This window comes from Balaenoptera ricei, chromosome 11 (genome assembly GCF_028023285.1).
Source record: "Balaenoptera ricei isolate mBalRic1 chromosome 11, mBalRic1.hap2, whole genome shotgun sequence".
Lineage (NCBI taxonomy): Eukaryota > Metazoa > Chordata > Mammalia > Artiodactyla > Balaenopteridae > Balaenoptera > Balaenoptera ricei.
The window spans coordinates 38,986,938-39,011,235 of record NC_082649.1 but is presented as its reverse complement, the minus strand read 5'-3'; the positions used below and the strand labels follow the sequence as shown (position 1 = coordinate 39,011,235).

At 40.5% G+C, this 24,298-nt stretch overlaps 1 protein-coding gene across 1 annotated transcript in view; it reads right to left on the bottom strand.

The window, feature by feature from the left end:
- The window catches only part of SLC26A8 (solute carrier family 26 member 8), a 67,499-nt gene that overhangs the window by 6,595 nt on the left and 36,606 nt on the right, over window positions 1-24,298 (bottom strand). Inside the window, exons 9-17 of the mRNA XM_059938821.1 lie at window positions 19,296-19,378; window positions 15,025-15,172; window positions 13,391-13,504; window positions 8,485-8,562; window positions 4,917-5,012; window positions 3,401-3,507; window positions 3,250-3,319; window positions 2,771-2,863; window positions 2,530-2,661 (exon numbers count right to left, since the gene is read on the bottom strand). Coding sequence (XP_059794804.1) covers window positions 2,530-2,661; window positions 2,771-2,863; window positions 3,250-3,319; window positions 3,401-3,507; window positions 4,917-5,012; window positions 8,485-8,562; window positions 13,391-13,504; window positions 15,025-15,172; window positions 19,296-19,378 — 921 coding nt within the window. The remainder of the gene's footprint in view (window positions 1-2,529; window positions 2,662-2,770; window positions 2,864-3,249; window positions 3,320-3,400; window positions 3,508-4,916; window positions 5,013-8,484; window positions 8,563-13,390; window positions 13,505-15,024; window positions 15,173-19,295; window positions 19,379-24,298) is intronic.

Below are 24,298 nucleotides of genomic sequence, written 5' to 3'. Positions count from 1 at the left end.
CCATGCTTATTTCTACCTCAGTGTCTCTGTCCAAGCCTATTCATGGACTGGGAGTCCTTCTTTTTCCTACCTGACATAAATCCGAATTTCTCTCTCCTGCCCAGCTTAAGTCCATTACTACCGTGAAGTTTCCCTGCCTTTTTGAGTTCATGCCGATCTCTCTTTAACTGAAGTCTTAGAGTTGTTAGAATATAAACACACGATTTAGAACATAACAATATACTGCATGGTATGGTTTACCATCTTATTTCATCAGTTTTAAGATGCACCATTACTTTTTGTACTGTCAAGAAACAAACAAGGGCTTCCCTGGTGGCGCAGTGGTTGGGAGTCCGCCTGCCAATGCAGGGGACATGGGTTCGGGCCCTGGTCCAGGAGGATCCCACATGCCGCGCAGCAGCTGGGCCTGTGCACCGCAACTACTGAGCCTGCTCTCTGGAGCCCGCGAGCCACAACTACTGAAGCCCGCGGGCCTGGGGCCTGTGCTCCTCAACGGGAGAGGCCGCCACGGTGAGAGGCCCGCGCACCGCAATGAAGAGGAGGCCCCGCTCACCACAACTGGAGAAAGCCCACACAGCGGCGAAGACCCAACACAGCCAAAAATCAATAAATAAAATGAATTAATTAATTTAAAAAAAGAAACAAACAAAACACTGCAAATTAAACTATAATAATGCCGTCAATTGTACAATGCATCTAAATTTCAGAGATGTGAAAAAAATGTATATTTTTGGATGGATAAATACAATAATAGCCTTAAATGTCACATTAATAGAGAGTTGTTTCCCCAGTTTGATTTTTTTTTTGGCCGTACCGCACAGCTTGCGGGATCTTAGCTCCCTGACCAGGGATTGAACCCAGGCCCACAGCAGTGAAAGCACCAAGTCTTAACCACTGGACTGCCAGGAAATCCTCCCCAGTTTGAATTAAAATTCCATGAATTGCTTCAAAATAATCCTGTGATTTTGAGGGGCTGTAGGTGGGTAGGGGTATAGATGAAGTAAGATTGAATACGAGGCGATAAATCTTAAAGTGGATGGTGAGTACATAGAGGCTCATTATACTTGTCTCTACTCTTGTATATGTTCAAATTTTTCCATGAAAAAATTAAAAAAAAAAAAAGGAACAACCTGGATGAACCTTGAGGACATTATGCTATGTGAAATAAGCCAATTGCAAAAAGACAAATACTGTATGATTCCACTTATATGAGGCATCTGGAAGAGTCAAAGTCATAGAAACAGAAAGTATAATGGTGGTTGCCAGGGGCTGGGAGGAGGAGGAAATGGGGAGTTGTTTAATGGGTCAGAGTTCCAGTTTTGCGAGATGAAAAAGTTCTGGAGGTAGATGGTCGTAATGATTGCACAACAATGTGAATATATTTAACACTATTGAACTGTACACTTAAAAATGGTTAAGATGATAGATTTTATGTTATGCGCTTTATACCACAATTAAAGAGAAAAAGAAAAAAGAACTACCTGGAGACAGCGGCCCCTAAAAATTTGTTTTCCTTTTTCATAGTATCATAGTTCTGGGCACACAGTATGAGATCAATAAATACTAGATCATATTCTACTCTAAAATGTATTTTCTGATGTCCTGTAAATACTCTCTACAATACTCAGTGCAGTGTGGATACAAAATAAAAATTAGAGATAGTGTTAATTCTAGTAGTAGAGCAGTCCTCTTGGCAGGGAAGTCGGTATTTTCCAGGAGCTCAGGAGAACCTATGCTCCATTCGGGTGTATGGCAATGAGAGTGGGTGCTTGGTATTGTAGGTGAGGAGGGGGATGGGAGGTGTTTGTGTGTGTGTGTGTGTGTGTGTGTGTAGACAGAGCTGCTCCTCTAGGGTGTTTGTGTGAATGAAAGGCCTCGAAGCTGGAAATGAACAGCCCTGCCCTGGGGAAAGGGAATATTTAGACCAAATCTGAGTTGGAAATTAATGAGCGTTGTAACTCATCTGCTAAAATAATCTTCAGATGCTGTAAAATCCCCATGTCTGCTAATCTGCCCTCCATCCCACATCATCATTTCCCTGGTCACAGGCAGACATCAGGAGACTCTGACAGATCCTTGGGAACCCCAGCCACCTTGACCCTGCCTGCCCTTGACCCTGCTGCAATTAGAAAACAATCTTTAAGTCACTTGTTTTCAGAAGTCTATAGCCAGGGAGCTAAGATAAAAGTCAAGGAAACAGGGACAACCAGGGAACTACTGACAATGTCAACAGGCAGACTGTACTCTGTGCTCAGATAAGTTGCTGGCCATTGAGAAGGGAATCAGGAGTCAGGACATCTCCCCCTGCCTCCTACTTTCAGGACAAGATCTGAACCTGAAAGGGAACCCGTGTCTCCATTTCTGAGTAGAAATCTTTGATTTCCAATTACTTATGGTTCGTCTAAGAGTTAAAATCCCTGAGGGGGTTTAGATTTTCTTTTCTTTTCTTTCTTTTTTTAAAAAACTACTAGTGCACTTCTTTTTTCTAAAATGTGGAGAAAAATGCAGAAAAGAAGACGTGTTTCTAACCCTGGGCGGTGGCTCCGGTTCATCACTGTTGCAGAAACACCAACAAATCTTTCCTCGCTGGGGGCCATCTTCATTTTGATTAAACAGGCTGTAAATTTCTTCTTCTGTAAGAGGCACCTTTACCATTTCAACCTGAAAGACATATGAGGGGGTCACATACGGATGGTGAATGGGGGAGGGGAGAATACTCGGGGAAGGGGAGGGGAGCAGGTGGAGAGAGGCTGGGGAGGAGAGCCTTCACCCCCTCTAACAGCTTGCGCTTTAGGTAGTGAACATTGACAAATGTAATGGAGTTGCAGCACTGGAAGATCTTCACCCCTGGAATGTTTGTAACCTGCAAGACAAATAAATGTAAACTTGAGGGAAATTTTTCAGCTCTTTCATGGAGTAAGAAAAAGAAATCCTTAGAACCTCCTGGAGAATCTGTATTCTTTATAAGAAGCAAGATCTAGCAAATTCCTTCCTCCCATTTTCATCCCCTGCTTTTCCTGCTTTCTTCTTTTCCCCTCCATTTCCTCATGCCTCTCTTTTTCTTGGCCTTCCTCCCCCAAAGGACATTTTAAAATTATCCTTAACTGGCTGCATTGCTTTCCCCACCTTTGTAAATGCATATCTGCAGTGCGGCAGACAGGAGCAAAGGGGTTTTGTAGAAAAACTAAGCAGCAGGCCTGGTCCACCCCATCCTTTGGGCAAAGGAGTGGGACTGATTTGGAGTCTTACCTCCCGATAGTCATGGAAGCTTCTATAAATATTGGTGTTAGGGATCTGACCCAGGAGGAGAATCTTAGTTCTGAAAGTAAATGCATTTGCCTTTAGGTCACAGTTGCCTTACCTTGCCATGGCCCACCTCCTATTACCTGAGACAAAGTACCTGTGTGACTGAACCGTGATGATGAAGAAGGTAAAAGCAACTGAAACAAGTAATCCAATGTCCAGTCCCAGTAAAATTGCAGATATGAACGTCACCATCCAAATGAGCTTATGGAAAAGAGGAAGAAGGGAAGAGGAAGACCGTGATAACAAGCAGAACTGAGAAAATCACAAGTTCTCTTTCTCAGCTCACCTTTACCCTTTCTCTGCCAACACCTAGGATTTAGAGAACAAATTCCACAGCCATATGAACTGATGCCATCAAAAATGATTGGGTCCCAGGGCTACCTAGCAATTCTTTTATGCATCCTTGGTCACTTCTCTCTTTAATTCTCTCTTAAAACTTCAGTTTCCTCGTGTGAAAAATAGGAATAATAGTATCTGCTTTATAGAATTTATTGAGATTAGAAATATTATTTGTAAAGCAACCCAGAACACTCACCAAATTAGTGGTTGCTATTTTAAGAGCTATGATAGTTATTGGGGGTCTTTATTATCCTTTTCAAGCCCCTATCCCACCACCTTCTCCATCACTCTCAGCAGGTGATTTGACTTTCATTTTCACAAAGAAGATAGGCTGAGGGGGGAGGGATAAATTGGAAGACTGGGATTGACATATACACACTACTATATACAAAATAGATAATAAGAACCTGCTGTAGCACAGGGAACTCTACTCAATACTCTGTAATGGCCTATATGGGAGAAGAATCTAAAAAAGAGTGGATATATGTATAACTGATTCACTTTGCTGTATACCTGAAACTAACACAACATTATAAATCAACAATACTCTAATAAAAATTTAAAAAAGAAGAAGATAGGCTGAAACTCCCTTAAGTATTTACTTCCCCCTCCACCTGCCACTTGTTAGTTAGTATCTGCACTCAACCTTCCCCCGTTCTCTCCAGGTCTGTTGGAAGTGCTATCCCTCCTCCTAAGACTAGAAGCTCTACCTGTGCACTGGACCACATTCCCCTCTTAACTTCTCAGGGACCTGCATCCAAAAATGATCCTTTTTCCTATCTCTTTGCCTCTTCTGGGTGCTTCTCCTCTCATTGTTTCACATCCCCCATCTTTTATTTCTTGCTGTCTCCCCTTTATGTCCTCTAGTTTTGTGCTCTAGAGAGAAGGAGAATGCTCCATCAGTTACTCTTCCTGGAAAGAAACCTCCTTCTCTTGTTAGAATTTGTGTCTCCCATCCTGGAATGTATTTCTATTAACCGGATTAAAAGTCATTCAAATATGCAATGTATGATAAACCCTTTTTACTAGATCTGTATGTAACTGCAGCTACTTAATTAATTGCATTTTATTTAACTTTGCATAGTTGGAATGGGTATTTCCATGCACCAATAACCTTGACTCCCTTTTTAAAGCAAAAGTAGAGTACTAGGCATCAGAGAGTACTAGGCAACAGACAGTGGCTTCAGGTTGATCTCTTTTGTTAGTTCTCTTCCCCTCTCTGCAGGCTTCCTCTCTGTCCTCCCCCACCACCTCAGGACATCTACACTCACACAGTCATATTGGTTCTGCCTCCACAGATTGGGTAAGTTGTAAATGGTTTCAAGGTAGGGTAGGACATTGCTCAGAATAATACCAGCCAGCACAGCCTGTGGGGAAAAGATAAACACTGCTTCATTTTCCTTTCAGGGGTAAAACTCCCAAATTTCCACAAAGGTACCTTGCCACTCAGAGATATTATGCACTGATATTTCATAAAAATACCAGGTCCATGCTTTGACTCATTGTCTAATCAAATAAGTATTCTCCACGTTTTTCTCTGCTTGCATCCATAATTTGTCAAATGCACAAAACAAGGCAAGGCCAGGTCACTCATTTGGCCGGTACAGCTACCACAAGCCCCTTTTAGATTCAGGTCACTGATTACTTACCCTGACAGTGAGAGGAAGAGTACCTGCAGGTTATGATCATCTAGCCCCTTCTGCTTCCATGTTGTCACTTTGGTGTCTGAGGCAAGCCCTCAGGGAGGCTGGCACCTTTGGCCATTTTTCTTATCTTTGCCTACTTGGCCTTGCTTTGTGTAGTTTGCTTGACATAATCTATGTTACCGATGTTGCTTAGAAACCATTCTCAAAAGGGATGACAAACTAAGAGAATTTCCACTCACAGGAATGCTGAAATAGTTGGGCTTTTTTCAAGTCTAATCATGATGTACTACAATTATTTCAACAATAAGATACCAATTTTTTGTCCAACAAATTAAATTAGCAAATTTAAAACATTGAGGACATTCCATAAAAATGGGCGTTGAGTATTGCCCTTTTGGAAAATAATTTGGCAATATATCAAGAAATGCTAATATGCTTTCACACAGAAATTTTGTTTTACTCTTAGAAATCTATCTTAAATATAGAAAAGGGTAGATGTACAAAATTGCTCACTGTTGTGTTATTTATAATAACAAAAATGCAGATAACCTAATTTAAGATGATTAAGTTATAGTATGGAGTATCATGCTACATATTAAATTAAAACAAGAATACCAGATTGTACAGTTAGATCACAATTACGCAAAGTATTATCCATTTATAGAGAATAATATTGGTTAGATATATGCCAAAATGTTAATAGTGGTTTATTTGTGACTATGGCTTCAGAGACTGCCACCTCAGTGTGTAACCAGTCTATCTAAAAAATAGATTTTTATCTATTGTGAATTTTCCAAAGTTTTAAAAGTAAGCATGTCTCCCTTTCTAATGGAAAGAAAGTGTCTTAAATATAAGAAAAAGAAGATGGATACTCATAGGGATGTAAAATCATCAGGGCCTCAAAGTAGAATTGAACCTACTTTAAGAAACAATTCTCATCCTTTTCCTAGCCATCCTCTCTTCTATATACTCTGCCTGGGAATTAGAACTGATCCTATCATCAGGAATGGATTGGATCCAAGCTTACTTTTATTTTCTGAGGTTACTCAGTGACCACTTGGTCTTAACAGGTCAGTAGAGGAGGGAAGAACAAAGATGAAGTCAGCAGAAATTACTTGTTTCCCATCTTCATCTTCTTTCCAGTCAAGAATCTCCCAAAATTTCCACAATTCGCAGGGAGATGTGGTAGGAAAGATAAGAAATTCAACTTCATAGGGCTTTTACCAGATTTTTGGCTTGAGGTAGGGAGTATGAAGAGGAAACAAATCTTTTCATGACATAATATACAATAAAATTTTTACCTTTCTTAATATTAAGATAAAACATGCTCATGTGTAGAGAAGAATTGAATTTATATATAATTTCCATCATACAAGAGATAACTATTGTTAACGTTTTGGTATAGCCTATGTATTTTTTCACACAAAATTGGAACAATATTGAATATACTATTTGCATTATGGTTTTTTTAAAGATTTTTTTTTTGATGAGGACTATTTTTTTAAAAATCTTTACTGAATTTGTTACAATATTTGTTCTGTTTTATGTTTTGGTTTTATGGCCATGAGGCATGTGGGATCTTAGCTCTCTGACCAGGGATCGAACCTGTACCCTGGGCACTGGAAGACAAAGTCCTAACAACTGGACTGCCAGGGAAGTCCCTGTATTACATTTTTAAAAAATTTATGTTGGTTCCGTTGCTAACTAGCTGAGATCCTAGCCAGGATGTTCCACCAATTACTCTCCTAAGGATTTTGCAACAAGCTATCCACAGTCGTTCAAAGAAGGAAGGAATCATTCGTAGTTTAATACTCATAGAGTCCCAGTGTTATAGAAATTCAGATATTCCACTGATCAGATTGTACTCACATTTTCTCACCCAGAAACATCCTAACTAGATGATGTAAAAATAACATGCCATAACATGGTTGGCCAAAAGCAAGGGCTGTTCTATCCCCAACATATTTATAGTAAGGGAGGGCTTACCTACTTTTATCACTACCCTTCAGTGAATTCTGACAGATTTTTATTTGAGATTTTTAAAAATTCTGACTCTTCTAGAATGGAAAAATATCATTGTTCAAAGTAAATTAGTGAGTGGCCCTCCGAAAATAGACTCCCAAGAGTTATAGCACCAAAGGTGCTATATAAACTAAATTCTGTAGATGGCTTCTGCTGGGAATCAGAGGACAGCTTGTGTGATAAACAGAAGCTTAATCCCACCCACCATGCATATATTCCATGGCTGGTTTCCAAGGTCCCTGAATCACAAGAGCAGAAGGCAGCAACAGCCTTGAGATGGTCCTGCTCTACTGAAACCTGATATTTACCAGGTGGAATAAACGCATTCAAAAGGATGGGCATAATATTTACAACCACTCCAGCTTAGGGACTGCCACCTCAGTGTGTAACCAAGCTGCTGCACCAGGAACAAAATCTCCTCCCCACTCCCTTAGTACTATCTAAAAATGGCTAAAGGGAACATTAAGGAAATTTAAAAGGAAATTATGATGACTGGGCATTGATCTGTATTGTAACTTAGAACAAATCAATTATAGCTAGTAATTAATGCACCTGGCATCTCTAAGTGTAAGGTCATCCGTCTCACACAAAGGGAAGAAATGGCACATAAGTATATAGGGCATCCTAGCTGAACACAGAGTTAAAACTCAATTTTTAGATGCTGCCTTTAGTGTTCTGAACTGACCGAGAGGCAGTGTGGCAGCAGTAGGGGGATTGAGTTCACATGAATGCAGAACAAGGACTTCTGGAAACTATTTAGGAAAACAGATGGCATGAATGCACAATGAGCTTCCAAGCCTGTGGTGGTATTGGGTGTTCTGGCATCAGAAGTCTATTTTGGTCATGTTTAACTGAATCCTTACTTCCAAAGCTTACTTTATAGCTTAAGCAAAAAAAAAAAAAAAAAAAAATTAACGGGAACAAGAAGAATAACAATTGTTTGAGTGCTTATTACTAGCTCAAAACTGTTCTCTCTATATTATACATATTATCTTATTTAACTCCCAATCCTGTGAGGCAGTGGCTGTTATTTTAAAGAAAAGGAGCTAGAAATAGGCTGGGGCAACCACTGGGGATCAGTTGAATGCAGTTCTCCTCAGAGATGCCCCACCAAGATGTAATCTGGAGATCCGTTCTTTCTTGACTTAGTTATTTGATTAGTTCTACTTACATTTGGCAGTTTGTAGAAAAAGCGTCCCACCTTCACCATCAGGAGCAGCATCACACCTGCGCCTACCAGAGATGCAAACTGAGGAGACAGAGCCAGTTGGAGAGAGACCATCAGGAATGTATTGGTCCCTGTCTGCAACTGAGGCCTTCTGCTTGGTGAGAAGCATGTCATTTTTTTCTTAAAAGGGGTTGAGTATAACCATCCAGCATAAGTGCATTTTTGGTGAACTGACATTTTCAGGTCCTGTCAAAGTGCTAAACACGTACTAGGTACTCAATAAATACGTGTTGATTGGACGTATGAAGGCTTTCTGAAAAGTCCCAGATTGTCTTGGATATCTGAATCTTTCTTGCCACAGCTTTGTGCTATGAATCTGAAGTCTCCTAAAATCCAGCCTGCACTTCATCCTAAATTTAACCCTTCTTTGAACAGTTTAGAAAAGCCCTGGTAGACTCATCACTGTCAGCCCTAAAATCCCAACCATTCCACCTCGCTCTTTTGGAGCCTGGATAGCTTCCCATCTAACAGCTTCAGTGGTGCTTCATCTTAAAAACACCATGATATTCACTTCTGATTTTCCTACTTCAGTTTCCTTCTGCCTCACTGCCATCAAAAAAGGTTAAGAACATGAGTCAGGGCTGTATATAGGAGCTCTGGATCCTATCCCACCTGGGTTGACTACTCTGGGCTCAGTACTACCTGGTAAGCAGTGATTCAGATTGGCAAATACAGGTAGAAAGCTAAGAAGCATAGTTCCCTTTATAATCTCAAGGCTCTCTGGACATAATCTTGAACTCATTATATCCTCTATTGATAAATTTCCATTGTTTAAGCCCTTACTAAGAAAAAATAATATAAAGCAGTGTAATTTCCCACTGTGATGGGGGTGGAGGGAGAATAAAACTGTAACCACAAATCAAAACAATGGCATATACAAGCAAGAACAAGCAACCTTAAATCTAAACCATTAAATGACCACTCAGCAATGATTCTCTAACTTTTTTTCTCTTTTTTTATTAGGTGTGAAAAAAATAACTTCCTACTGGATTCCCTCTCATTACTCACTGCTATTTGCCATATAAATGTATCGCTGAAAATAATCGCAATGAAATTAACATCCTACTTCCTTCTTTCCCCATCCCAGCTGATGCACAGCTAATGGGACCAACCCAACATGGAAAAGTTGAACCTTGAGAGAAGAGTGTAGGGAGATTGATTCAGGAAAATGGATCACTGTAACTGAAACTCAGGAAGTTCTCATGGCAAACATTTTATACACTGTGGAACTAAAAAAAGGTAACTGAAGCCATAAGTTCCTCCAGCCAATGTACATATATCAGCCTGTTGCTGCACCGAGTTTTAGGGTCTAGCTTCAGGCAGTCTTGCACTATAAGAAGAAACTGCTTTGATTAGCACAGGAAAATATATCAGGACTTTTCCTTCCTTCTACTCCTTTCTCCAAAATTCTTCTGATTATTTTTAAGGAAGCGAAGACATACAGACACCAAAATTAGCCGTATAAACCTAGTTTAAAATGAGTACAAACCAGACACTGAATCCCATAAAACTTGCTGCTCAGGGAGACCTGCCAATAATTGTGTGTCCCCCATGGCTGCACACGCAAAGGAGTGGGCTTTGGGATCAGAGGGCCATCCTTGGTGGCACTGTGCCTTAGGAGGATGCTTGATGGCTCTCAGAATCCCAGACTCAGTGCCTGAACAGGGTCTAGAGACAATGAGCATGTACAACTTTACATCTCATGCATGTTTTGCTTTTCTGCTCTGATTTTCCATCACTTTTCCAGGCTTTCTTGAACAAAGACTGACTCTACATTCTTTCTGGGGATTCAAGGCAATGTGAGGTCCCATAAAACACAGCCACTACTGACACGCAGACCCTCAGACACCAAATGCTCCATAAGCAGCGGACAGTACATTACCATGGACCAGCCAGGGCACTAGGGACCTGGGGTAGAAGCTCTGATATTTGAACATCTTAAGTGACACGCACTATGGTGGGCACTATTGTCATCCAGTTTAATTCTCACAACTGAAAGGTTATCCTTATCCCCATTTTACAGATGAGGACTAGAGCCTCAGAAAGTGAAAGTAACTTGCCCAAGGTCACACATCTAGAACTACTGAGTCAGGTTTCAATCTACCTGACCGGTTGACTCCAAAATCCAGGCTCTCTTCACTGTCCTATCTGCTTCCTCTAAAAAGAACACAGCTCATTTCTCTCTTTGATAATTTTTTTCTTTTCTTTTTTAAAATAATAACTCATTTTTAAAAGCAGTTCTGGGACCCTGGGGACAAGGCAAGAAGGCTGGTCCTTGGAAAGCAGAGAACAAGGAAAGGAACCCAATCATAGAGAAGAGGGAAGCATAGTGGTCAGAACTGGATGAGCAGGCCCAGGCCATGGCTGGAAGGGCTGATAGGTTTTGCTGCAACCAGTGAAGACAAGTGGGTTCTAGACAGGGAGAAATTAAAGTGAAATTCAGACACATTTTATACAGTTTGTACTTATGTCAGACATACATACATACACACATACATACATACACACATACATAATACATATATACATAAGTGGCTCTTGGTGACAAGTCATGTCGGAGAGGTTCAGAGCCAACCCCCTAGCCTCTCTTTCCTGCAGTCCTGAGGAGCTTTGAAAAAGTGGGGGTGTTCTCAGGCAGAGTGAATCAAAAGTCCCCAGAGAAAAAGGGTGGAGAGAATAACCCCTGCTACGGGGTGAAGAAGGCTGAATGAGTCCAGATCAGAAACTTACTGGAGGTGGGGTAGCTCCAATGTGGAGGGCCAGGGCCAGGGGCATTCTCTGCTTGAACCAGCAATTTGCCCTGGGCAAGTCAGGGTCTTGGGGAAGGACTTACCAGTATCCCTGGGGACATACTTCCCTTTGAAGGGTCACTGTACCACAAAGAGAGATGTCATTGGTAGGGGAGAACAAAGCCATAGCAGAAAACAGAATGAGAGCCATCGGCAACCTTTGAAGCAGGCACTTTGTCCAACAGGCTAAAGGCAACTCTGAGGCTGAACTGAAGCCCTTCTTCCCTCCCTCCATCTATACATATCCTAACCCTCTTGCAATGATCCATGAAAGTCTCACTTCATCCATCATTCTCCTTCTTGCAATATTTATGGCATTTTAAAATTTATTGTATTTATTCTGCACTTAATTTTACCTGCACCGTGATTTAGTTTTTTCCAACCACATGCATCTTTTCTCCCCAAATTTGTTATGCTTGTATACTAAATAAACAAAGTGTGTGGTCACAAGTTAGTGGGAACTAATGTCTGGAATTTCCATTTTTTCTTACCATAAAATCCTCTCATTTTGACTTCAAAATTTTTTCACACTTGCATAGAACATCCTTCTTTTTAACATAAATCATCTTCCTTCTTTTGGTCAAATAGTAGTGCAAAACAGCTACATACACCTTAAAGGCCAATGTGTCTGGCAGAAGCTCTATGACAAAAAAACTCAGTCTACATAAAATCATATGGTATGGGCTTACTCTAGACCCATGCTCTCACCCCTGCCCAATCTTCTGACTTTTATTGGCTTTCACCTTATATTTCACTTATATTTACCCATGGACTGTGACACTTTATCTTTCCCCATTCAAATTTAGTGTCCATTCTTGACACTTCACTTTTTGACCATGGCTATACCTCCCTACTGTGCTGCTGTGGCCTAAGCTTGTCTTTGACTTCTGTCACTGTTTCTGTGCCTCCTGATCCCCGACTCATTCCATGGGCTTACTCCAGGTTCAATTCTGATAGTTGTTTGACATTTATTCATGCTATATAACTGAGATGGGACACCTCTCATGTTGTCAAGTTGTAACTTTTATCTGGTCAGTTTAAAACTCATGAACGTTGGACTCAAAAACTCTCTTGCCAGGGCTTCCCTGGTGGCTCAGTTGTTAAGAATCCGCCTGCCAATGCAGGGGACACGGGTTCGAGCCCTACTCCAGGAAGATGCTACATGCCGCGGAGCAACTAAGCCCATGTGCCACAACTACTGAGCCTGCGCTCTAGAGCCCGCGAGCCACAACTACTGAGCCCACACGCCTAGAGCCCGTGCTCCACTACACGAGAAGCCACCGCAATGAGAAGCCCGTGCACCACAACGAAGAGTAGCCCCCGCTTGCCGCAACTAGAGAAAGCCTGCGCGCAGCAACGAAGACCCAACCCAGTCAAAAATAAATAAATTTAAAAAAAATCTCTTACCTACAATTAGACAGAGAGCTTGCCTTTAGAGTCTTCTCTGCCAACATTTTCCCTTTCCCTCTTCCCTTCCATACCCCTGTATATTTAGTTTACTAATTCAGGATACCTGAAGAGGGTCTGACCTAGATAATTTTCTCTTACACAAAGGTAGAATGGTCATAAATTCCCTAAGCTCACCTAGACAAAGACTTTATTCTCTATCATGAAAGCCTCTTGTCATGCCCTTTGAGGAAACCAGGAAAGTTTCTAGTTCTGCTGTCGGGAAGGAGAGAGTTATATTATTGCTTTCCCAGACTAGGGCTGAGAATATTTCTCCCCATAGAAAAAAATGTTAATAGGTGATGGTTGGTTTATCTGAAATATTATCTTTTAGGTATGTTACATGGAAAGTAGCTTTTTGTGGGCTAATACATAGAAGCCTTTAACAGAAGAGTATTTTTATAGAAAATGACTTTCAAGTTCCACATTGACAGTAGCTTTTAAGACGAAATCTAAGCAAAATTTAAGCCAAGCATGAAATCCAAATTCTTCCCAAACAAGCATCACATTAAAACAGTAACATGGTTAAACTAATATAATCCCCTTCTGTGAACATACATGTGAATAGACCTAAGTGTCTTTCTATATTAGAGATCAAATTCTATTTCACATACCTGTTGTCTTCCTCCAGCTTTATCCTGGATAATAGTCCTGACAACAGCACCAGTAAAAACATAAGATCTGAAAAATGAACTGACGACATTGCAAAGGCCAATGGCTATTAAATCCTGTAAAGAAATGGCAAATACTTTAGGCCCACTGTTTGTCAAAGAAGGCTGATTTGAGTTTGAACTAAAGGCATACTGTTATTTCTTACGTATGAAGACAGGGTTGTTTACATCACTTCAAATAACACTGAAATATTATTGGAAAGAAGTGAAGGATGGCAAATCTGATTCCTTCATTTTAGCTAGAGATCATAAGGAAAGTCCTTTTTCAAAGTGAGTAAATGAGACATTTGCCTTATTATTCTCTTCTGCATGATTGCTGGGAATTTAGGATGACAGGGAGAAATATAGTACTATTTTTCTTGCTTCCTTCTATACTATCCTAAAGTCAAAGTGGGACACTGATTGAACCCAGGCCAGGCAGTGAAAGCCCAGAATCCTAACCACTAGGCCACTAGGCCGTGCCAAGCGGCTTGCAGGATCTTAGTTCCTCGACCAGGGATTGAACCTTGGGGCCACGGCAGTGAAAGCACCGAGTTCTAATCACTGGACTGCCAGGGAAGTCCCCATATTCCCTTTTTAATTTCTAGGGAAAAGGCCAAACTCAAAATGGTCGGAGACTAAAAAAAAAAAATGACAAGGACTATTTCTGGGAGGCCAACTTAATTGTATTATTAGCCTAGTTTTGATATTCCACTGCATTTCTTTTTAAAAAATATTTATTTATTTATTTGGTTGCACTGGGTCTTCGTTGTGGAATGCGGGATCTCTTTAGTTGCAGCATGCGAACTCTTAGTTGCAGCATGTGGGCTCTAGTTCCCTGGCCAGGGATGGAACCCGGAGCCCCCTGCATTGGAGTGCATTGCAGTGGAACCCCTCCACTGCATTTCTTATTGTGCTTTGGCATGTGGTTGACTTCTAAGGACTTGGTGGAAAGGAAGATAAAAGAAGAGGAGAGGAACTCTGCTAGCTTAACAACATGATGCCATACATTACCTTCTTGCCTCCCTACACCATATCTGTTCTAGAGTAACAACACGCATATTAATTCAAGTGACTTCAGAGTTAAGTGTGCCACACTTCTCAAAAATCCTTTGGTAGGACTTCCCTGGTGGCGCAGTGGTTAAGAATCCGCCTGCCAATGCAGGGGACACAGGTTTGAGCCTTGGTCCGGGAAGATCCCACATGCCATGGAACAGCTAAGCCCGTGCACCATAACTACTGAGCCTCTGCTCTAGAGCCCACGTGCCACAACTACTGAAGCCTGCGCGCCTAGAGCCTGTGCTCCGCAACAAAAGAAGCCACCATAATGAGAAGCCCGTGCACCGCAACGAAGAGTAGCCCCCACTCGCCACAACTAGAGAAAGCCCCCACGCAGCAACAAAGACCCAACGCAGCCAAAAATAAATAAATAAATAAATAAATAATTTTAAAACATCCTTTGGTAATTGTAATTCAAATCATGGCCCAAGTGACTCTCTGGTTACAGAAGAATCCAGTCTTCATTTTAACTGCAGGCTAAGGTTAGAGAACAAAGATTAAAGGGTCAGAGAAAGTAATAGAAAGGCCTGTCCTCTCACCTGGTTGGAATTGACATCATAGTTATGGAAACTGGCAATCTTCCTGCCCAGAAATATGAGCAGAGAGGAGCTCACTAAAGCTAAGGAGAACGCTTCTAAAAGAACTTCAGTAAGATTGCTCACATCTGGTGTTACAGGAAACAGGAAGCTGGAATACAATGGTGGAATTATTCTTAGATAGCAGGAATCATTTATTGGCATCTCCCCCACTCCAACCTTATCGTACTTTATCATCCATATCAAAAGGTCTGACCCTTTTTTAAAAAATAAAAATAAGAGATAAGAAGAGCAACTCAGGCAGCAGCTTGCGAAAACTGCCAGCAAATCAAGCCAGGTTACAAAAGCCATTAAGAGAACATGCCCTGCTATCTTCTAGTTCAAGGTTTCTGCCATGTACCAATGGCAACCAAATAGGACAGGCAAAACTACAAAAATTGATGAAAAATAGTTTATTTACACTGTTTGAGACCATACCAGTGGGTAAGCAATAGGCTTATATCATATCTAAGATGGTTTAGAGCTAAAAAGCTCAATGTATTCCCTTCTAGTCAAACTCAGATCTTTTAGGGTATAATTTTAGTCATTGTCCTTTGTAAAAATTGCTTCTGATTCTTATCCACACCTTTTTTCCCCAATTATTTTAATTGGGGAAAATACACATAACATGATTTACCATCTTACCCATTTTTAAATGTACTGTTCAGTGGCATGAAATACATTCATAATGTGCAACCATCACCACCACCTACTCCATAACTCTTTCATCTTGTAAAACTGAAACTCTATAACTATTAATCAGTAACTCTCCATTTCCCCCTCCCCCCAGCTCTGACAACCACCATTTTACTTTCTGTCTTGATGATTTTGACTATTAAGTACCTCAGATAAGTGAAATCATATAGTAATTGTCTTTCTCTGACTGGCTTATTTCACTTAGCATAACGTCCTCAAGGTTCATCTATGTTGTAGTATATGTCAGAATTTCCTTCCTTTTTAAGGCTGAATAATATTCTATTGTATGAGGGGAGTTGAATGCTAAAATATTTGGATTTTCAGTGCCTAAATTAAGCACATTCCAGAACCGTTATGAAGCCTTCAGTCTCTCTCTCCCACTTCACAATTAATACTGAATTCCAATCAAATCTTAGACAATTTCAGCTAAGCCACTGGGGCTAGTCACAAATAAGAAAAGTCCAGCCTTAACATGCTGCCATTGTGAGTTCATAGGCACTGGGGAGCCATTGAAGGTTCTTGAGCAGCAGAAAAGTCATGTGTTAGGAGTATCTGTCTGCAGAAAAAAAAAAAAGTGCTCCAGTTGGGGCATTGTTGCGAGATAAATACAGATTTGTTTAAAGTTTATCTTTCCCTCACACCTGCCATGCTGTGAAGGAGAGTCTGTTTGATGTTTGTTTTGTCTGATTCACCACCCACTGAATTATTCTGTCATGAGTGTAGCAGCTTCAAGAGTTAGGGTAAAGGCACAGACTAGAGTGAGTTCCAGATTCTATGTGACCTCGACCAACTCAGTCTGAGCTGTTTAATTTGTATTCAAGAGATGTGACAAGATTCTGTTTTTTAAAGGTGACAATGGGTCACCTAGTATTCTAGACTCAATGTGAATAAACTAAAAATTCACTTCCATATCTTTGTGTCTAAGGTATTTTGTGTGTAAAATACTTGTGTGGTATATTCCTTTTATTACTTCTATAAATAAAACTATATTCTTACTGTCAAAAAAATATTCTATTGTATGTATATAACACATTTTGCTTATCCATTCATCCATCGATGGACACTTTTGTTTCTTCCACATTTCAGCTATTGTGAGTAATGCTGCTATGAACATAGGTACACAAATATCTCTTCAAGACACTGCTTTTAATTTTGGGCGGTATATATCCAGAAGTAGAATTGCTGGATCATTTGGCAATTCTATTTTTAATTTTTTGAGGAATCAGCCTACTACTTTCCACAGTGGCTGTACATTTTACATTCCCTCTAACAGTGCACAAGAGTTCCATTTTCTGCACATCCTCACCAACACTTGTTATTTTCGTCTTTTTTTTTAAAAAAATAGTAGTCATACTAATGAGTGTGAGGTGGCATCTATTATTGTAGTTTTGATTTGCATTTCCCAAATGATTAGTGATGTTGAGCATGTTATGTGTTTATTGGCCATTTGTGTATCATCCTTGGAAAAATGTCTATTCAAGTCCTTTCTCCACTTTTTGAGTCAGGTTGTTGGTTTTTTGTTGTTGCGTTTTAGGAGTTCTCTATGTATTTTGGATGTTAATCCCTTATCATATGTGATTTGCAAATATTTTCTCCTATTTTGTGAGTTGTCTTTTTTTCTCTGTTGATAGTGTCTTTTGATGCACAAAAGATTTTAATTTTCATGAATCTATTGCCCAAATCTATGTTAGTAAACCTTAAATATTTAGTATGATAACAGCATAAACTACTGTTTTTTTCCTTCCTGCTGTTTTCTGTAACATTCAATTCTTCATCAGCAATTTAGTTAAAAGGTGACATGGACATGGAAGGAACTAACCTAAATTGTTCAGTTTTTCTAGTCCCTAGCAACCATGGATAAACAGGTAATAAAAAGGGAGTTCAAAGCAATACCTAAAATTAGATTTTTGAAATGTTTGTTTCTCTACCTATACCCTTGAATCTTATGATGAAATATAAGCAAATGTTAATTGTGTGCTTTTTAAGTCATTAATAACAGAAGCGTATTAAGTAAGTATAATAGAGGGGATATTATACTAGATTTTGGAATTAAATAGAAATGGGTTCAAATAGTAGCTCTGACACTGACCAGCTGTGTGAGCTTGGATAAGTAACTTAAACTTGGTAACCCTTAGTTTCCTGAGCCATAAAAAGAAGATAATATCTTCCTTATAGTATTACTGTGAGGAACAAATGACATAAAATAATTATGTAAAGCATCAATCCCATTGTTGCCCTTGTCATTTTTTTTTCCTGAGGGCAGAGACCAAGTCTTATTTACCATTGTATTCCCTGGTACCTAGGTTGCCTGCTCACAGTTTAAAAAAATTGAACAGAATTTCAAATGTATTTAATCATCATTAGATTTCACTGAGAACTGGTAGGATATGAGATTAATTCAATCTGGTTGCATCAAAGTAGCCTCTGTTTTGTATGCTGGGGGCTAGCCAATATCATTGACTCTTTGCTGTATTCCCTATTGAAGAACATGAGGAAATAAACAATGCTCTTCAAAAGCCTTCTCCTGAGCCAAGAAACTGTGTTATGCTGCCTTTCTTAGCTAAAGTGATTCATCTGGTCAAGGTTAAAGAAACTATAATTCCCTAACAGAAGCAAGAGTGATGCCCCATAGTTACTGGTAGGAATCATAATGTAAATTAATCGCAAGTCCTTAAGAACTCCATATGCCAGACTACTTGAAGAAGGCTTTCTACTCAGAGTGATGAAGTAATGTTGCTCAAGGACACCGATTCAGTCTAAGTAGGTGAAGACAGAAGGAATGCTCACCTCCTGAGCACTGAACCCCAGGGAGAGGTTAGGAAAACAGAGGTATCTCTTGTCCCATCCTTGAGAGTTAATCAGACAGGTATGGAGGTTGAGAAGGTTCATAATGTGCTGTGAGAAAGATGCATGAGTCTCTCTGGTATTCAGTGCATCCAGCAGTTTACTTGGGTAAGGGGATTGGCTCAACCATGGGAAGAGAGTCAAAGGCTGACCAGAGAAGAACGGGGTTGTCCTAGCCCTTGTCCTTTAGAACCTCTGTGTTCTAAAATGAACTTGAGCCCATGACCCAGATTTGGCTGTGGCCAGAGACTGTTAGCAGAGAATATTGTTTAAAAAAAAATTAATAAACAGAAAATAATTAAGTAGAGTTGGGAGACCAAAAGGGGGAGTTCTCACACCCTGTGACCATTGCAGAGCCCAACAGGAAGAAGAAAGACTCCTCTTCTTTCCTGGCAAAGGACTCAGCCAATGAAAAGCCATAGATTTTTTGTTTACCATAGCCACCCCCAACTCCAATTTTATTTTTTCCTTTATAAAAACTTCTTCCCTTGCTGTGGGAGGACTTGCATGTGACTCGCCATGGTTGCAGACCCCAAATTGCAATTCTTTGCTGATCCCAAATAAACCCATCCTTGCTGGAGAACTAACTGGCACTCTGTTTGTTTTGGTCAATGATACCAATCAGGCTATGTAGTCAGAGGCTAAGAGGAGTTAACAGGAAGGGAAAAGTAGTCTAGAAAAGTGGAGTTACCAACCTGTAAGGAATCATATCAATGAGCATCTTGCTGTTTTCTGTGTCCACGTTTATCTTGTTTGCAAATGCAGCGAAGCCAATAATCTGTAGGAGTTTAAAAAGAAAAGGCATGTGATCATCTAAATATTATGTATTGCTTCCAAGAGCAGAGGTGCCCATAGCCTCTGGCAGCACAGGGAATGCAATACGCGGCAGTCCCTATACATGAAGGTTGGAGAAAGAGGCAGTGCCAGTTCAGTGGAGCAACAAAGGCAGAAGTCCTCCCCGACTCTTTTGGTTTCCTGAACTCTTTCTAGCACTGTAACCAGAATGAAAAACAAATTCAGGCTTGGTCTCTGACATAGTAATAGGAAAAAATGGTTGCCCTAGACTTCTCTTTCCTCACCTACTTTAAATAATCTGGATCAAGTATAAACATGTTTTCAGATAATAGCTGTACCAAGACCTCAGTTTTAAAAGTTTTAAAATCTAGATACACTGTCCCAATACAAGTAAGCCCTCTGGGGGATTGTTGAGGTATATTGATAATCATTAATAACCGTTAATAAGATGGAGCAGCATTTGATAGCACACACGAAAAATTGTTTTAGCAAAGCAATTACTTGCTTTTTTTTTCTCCTTTCATTTCCTTCTGAAATGCCAAGTCTCCCTTCCATTTCTAATGTCTGTTAGAGGGAAAACAGACAAGCTAGCAGCTGTTACACCTTATAAAGACCTCACACCAAAGCAAATTAAAGCAGAGACAAGAGAACTCAATGCCCATTTTAAAATAATAATATATAGTTGCTTTACCCCATTATCCCTACTAACACATAAATATTTTCCCAGCATCTACTCTAAGAGTTCAGCCAGACACTGAGCAGGATAGCAGTTGGTTTACCTGTGATACTGTGTTCAGATGATGACCCCTAGGAAGCCTACAGATCAGAATGGAAGGAAGATCTGGATCAACAGAAAAGTTGTGATCTTTATATAGTTAAGGGACAAGAAGTGTGGCAAGTGGCCAAGAAACTCTTTCATTTCCAGTATAAAGGTTACACTTGCTCATTAAGGAAAATAGAGAAAATATGAAAAATTTAAAAGCAGAAATAAATCACCCAAAGATAACTACTATTGATGCTTTTTTTTGGTGTTTGCTATATAGCTTAAATATACACATATACAAATACACACATACACATACATTAATTATGAACATACAGTATGTACAATTTCTTACATCTATGAAACTCGTGAATTATTTGTCAGTTTATTTTACCTGGATCCCAAATATTGCCTTAAAATTTTCCCTTAATATTTGAGACTACCATCTAAAGGACAGATTGGAGGGTATGTGCAGTTTCCTCCAGCACATCTTTCTTTTTTTTTTGGCTGCGTTGGGTCTTCGTTGCTGCACGCGGGCTTTCTCTAGTTGTGGCGAGCGGGGGCTACTCCTCATTGCGGGGCGCAGGCTTCTCATTACAGTGGCTTCTCTCGTTGCGGAGCATGAGCTCTAGACGCATGGGCTTCAGTAGTTGCAGCAAGTGGGCTCAGTAGTTGCAGCACGTGAGCCCTAGAACGTGCGGGCTTCATTAGTTGTGGCGCACAGGCTTCAGTAGTTGGGGCTCACAGGGTCTAGAGCACAGGCTCAGAAGTTGTAGCGCATGGGCTTAGCTGCCCCATGGCATGTGGGATCTTCCCAGACCAGGGATCGAACCCAAGTCCCCTGCATTGGCAGGCGGGTTCTTAACCACTGCGCCACCAGGGAAGTCCCTCCTTCAGCATATCTTTTTCTTTTTTAATATTTATATATTTTAATTTTATTTATTTTACTTTTGGCTGCATTGGGTCTTTGTTGCTGCACGCGGGCTTTCTCTAGTTGCGGTGAGCGGGGGCTACTCTTTGTTGCGGTGCGTGGGCTTCTCATTGTGGTGGCTTCTCTTGTTGTGGAGCACGGGCTCTAGGCACGCAGGCTTCAGTAGTTGTGGCATACGGGCTCAATAGTTGTGACTCTCAGGCTCTAGAGTGCAGGCTCAGTAGTTGTGGTGCACAGGCTTAGTTGCTCCACGGCATGTGGGACCTTCCCCGACCAGGGCTCGAACCCGTGTCTCCTGCATTGGCAGGCGGATTCTTAACCACTGTGGCACCGGGGAAGCCCATCTCCAGCACATCTTAACAGTAGTTTCTTATGGGGTGTTGTGAAAAGCTTTTCACCCGCTACACCATAGCAGCTCTCATCCTCCCTCTCCTACTTTCCTCATTTCCAAGCGAAACATGGAGGTCTTTTTCCAATTCTAAACTACATCTCTAATCCCTGCTACATAGTAGAAAATGTTCCCAATCACTTGACTTGACATGTGTATAAGTAGTGTATTGCAGGCTTCAATAACCTTTGAGGATAAATCAGGTCACAAAAATGTTTAATGCCGGGACTTCCCTGGTGGCACAGTGGTTAAGAATCCGCCTGCCAATGCAGGGGACACGGGATCTAGCCCTGGTCCAGGAAGATCCCATATGCCGTGGAGCAACTAAGTCCATGCGCCACAACTACTGAGCCTGTGATCTAGAGCCCACGTGCCACAACTACTGAAGCCCTTGCGCTTAGAGCCCATGCTCCGCAACAAGAGAAGCCACTGCAGTGAGAAGCCTGCGCACCGCAACAAAGAGTAGCCTCCACTTGCCACAACTAGAGAAAGCCCCGCGCAGCAACGAAGACCCAACGCAGCCATAAATAAATAAATAAATTTATAGAATAAAGTTTAAAAAAAAATGTTTAATGCCTAATTTGCAATAATTCTAAGTCTCCACCTCCATTTGTTGCTGGACCTCAGTTTATTCCTCCACTTCACTTCATGGTGCATCCTAATTACTTATAGCATTCCCCAAAGGAATGTCTTATCTGTGGCTCACAAACCAATCTGTCAGCCATAGTCAACCCACAGCATCCTCTATACTCTTACTTCTCTCCTTTCCTAATAACCCAGGTTAATGTTATTGCCTTTGAGGTTGCTTAAAGGAACATCACGATGATCCCTGCTGCTGATGTCTCTTAAAAGAGGGTTGATTTGTGACAACATGGATGGGCCTTGAAGGCATTACGCTAAGTGAAATAAGCTAGACAGAGAAAGACAAATACTGCATGGTATCACTTATACATGGAATCTAAAACAAAAACAAAAACAAAAACAAAAACAAAAACAGTCTGGCTCATAGAAACAGAGAGTAGAAAAGTGGTTGCCAGGGACTGAGGGATGGGGGAATTGAGAAAGGTTGGTAAAACAGTGCAAACTTTCAGCTACAAGATGAATAAGGTCTGAGGATCTAACGTAAAACATGGTGACTATAGTTGATAACATTTTATTATATACTTAAAAATTGCTAAGAGAGTAGAACTTCAATGTTCTCACCAAAAAAAAAAAAAGATAAATGTATGGGGTATGGATGTGTTAATTAACTAGATGGGGGAAATCCTTTCACAATGTATATCTATATCAAATCATCATGATGCACACTTTAAATATCTTATAATTTTATACCTGAATAAAGCTGGAATAAAAGAGAGACACAGAAACAGAGATAGAAACAGAGAGAGTGCGCTGATGTCTGTGTCACAGATGCCATCTGCTGGTGACTCCAAAGCCTCAGTTTCCTAAGAAGCCAGAGCTGTACTTGGTTCCAAGAGAAGGAGAGGTTGCCTCTGACTCCACTCCCCAAACTCCATATGCACATTGTCCCCTGGGTTCTAGGGCCCCACTATTCGTATACAGTGTTTTGGAAGGTCTTTTATAAAAGCAGCCATTCAGCTCTTGGCCTTTATGAATTGATAGCTTTTTAACTACTCCAAGGAAGAAAGGATATGCACCTCCACAAGAAGTAGACAACAGTTATGAGACAGAGCTTGGTCTCAGTTTCCAAAGCAATTCCTATACTCTTTCAATCATGAAGAGTATGGACCTGGATTAGTTAGCATAGAATATGTTATACTGTGGCAATATACAAACCATGAGATCTTAGTGCCCTAACACTTGAAAGTTGTTTTTTTACCCACACAAAGTCCACTGTGGGTCAGTGTCTCTTCAGGACAGCTTCTTTGCAAATACTGCCTTGGGGATCCAGGCTAATTCTACCTGGAGATTCTATCACCTCAACATATAGCCCCTATGATTACTACAGCAGGGGAAGAAGGAACAATGGGAACTCATGCCTATTCGCCTATGCTTTGACCCCAAAGTTGCATGGTCCAGCCTAACTACAAGGGCAGCTGGGAAATATAGGGGACCACACGGTGAACTTTAATTATCACAGAACACTTCTTAAAGGGAAAATAATGCTCATGGACACCCAAAGATTTATTGATCCTTGTAAGAGAAATGCTGACTCCAAAAACCTGAGCTTTACTTATGAAAATGTCTTTACTATTGCAAAAATGTTAACTGCAAAAGATAAATTTTATCAGATTTCTTTTTCTTTTTCTTTTTTGGCCGCATGGCACGGCTTGTAGGATCTTAGTTCCCTGGACCAGGGATTGAACCCACGCCCTCCTCAGTGAAAGCGTGGAGTCCTAACCAGTGGACCACCAGGGAATTCCCCCAGATTTCTTAAAACAAACAAGAAATGTTATCTTTAGACAACATTTTTTTAATATTCTCGAAAAGAGAGAAAACAATCATATTTATTTAGTTTAACATTTCCCCTGATCTAAAGAAAAAGATGTTAAAAAAACCTAGGACATATACATAAACACACACTTTCCCCAGCAGCCCCTCCTCCCCAAACCCAGGCTCTGCCACTTAGTGACATGGATTAGTTTTCATTGAACATCTCATCTCCCTCAATTCCTTTACTGTAGCAAAAGGAGAATGAAAGGAGGCTGAATAACAGTGTGGTTGCTGCTATATTAAAATAGAAATGAAACCTCTACATAAAAGAATACAGAAATTCATCAACACTGAGCATAGGCCTGTCATGTATTTGTTTGAAAGAAAAAAGGTGTGAATAACTGAAAGTACAGAAATATCAATTGTA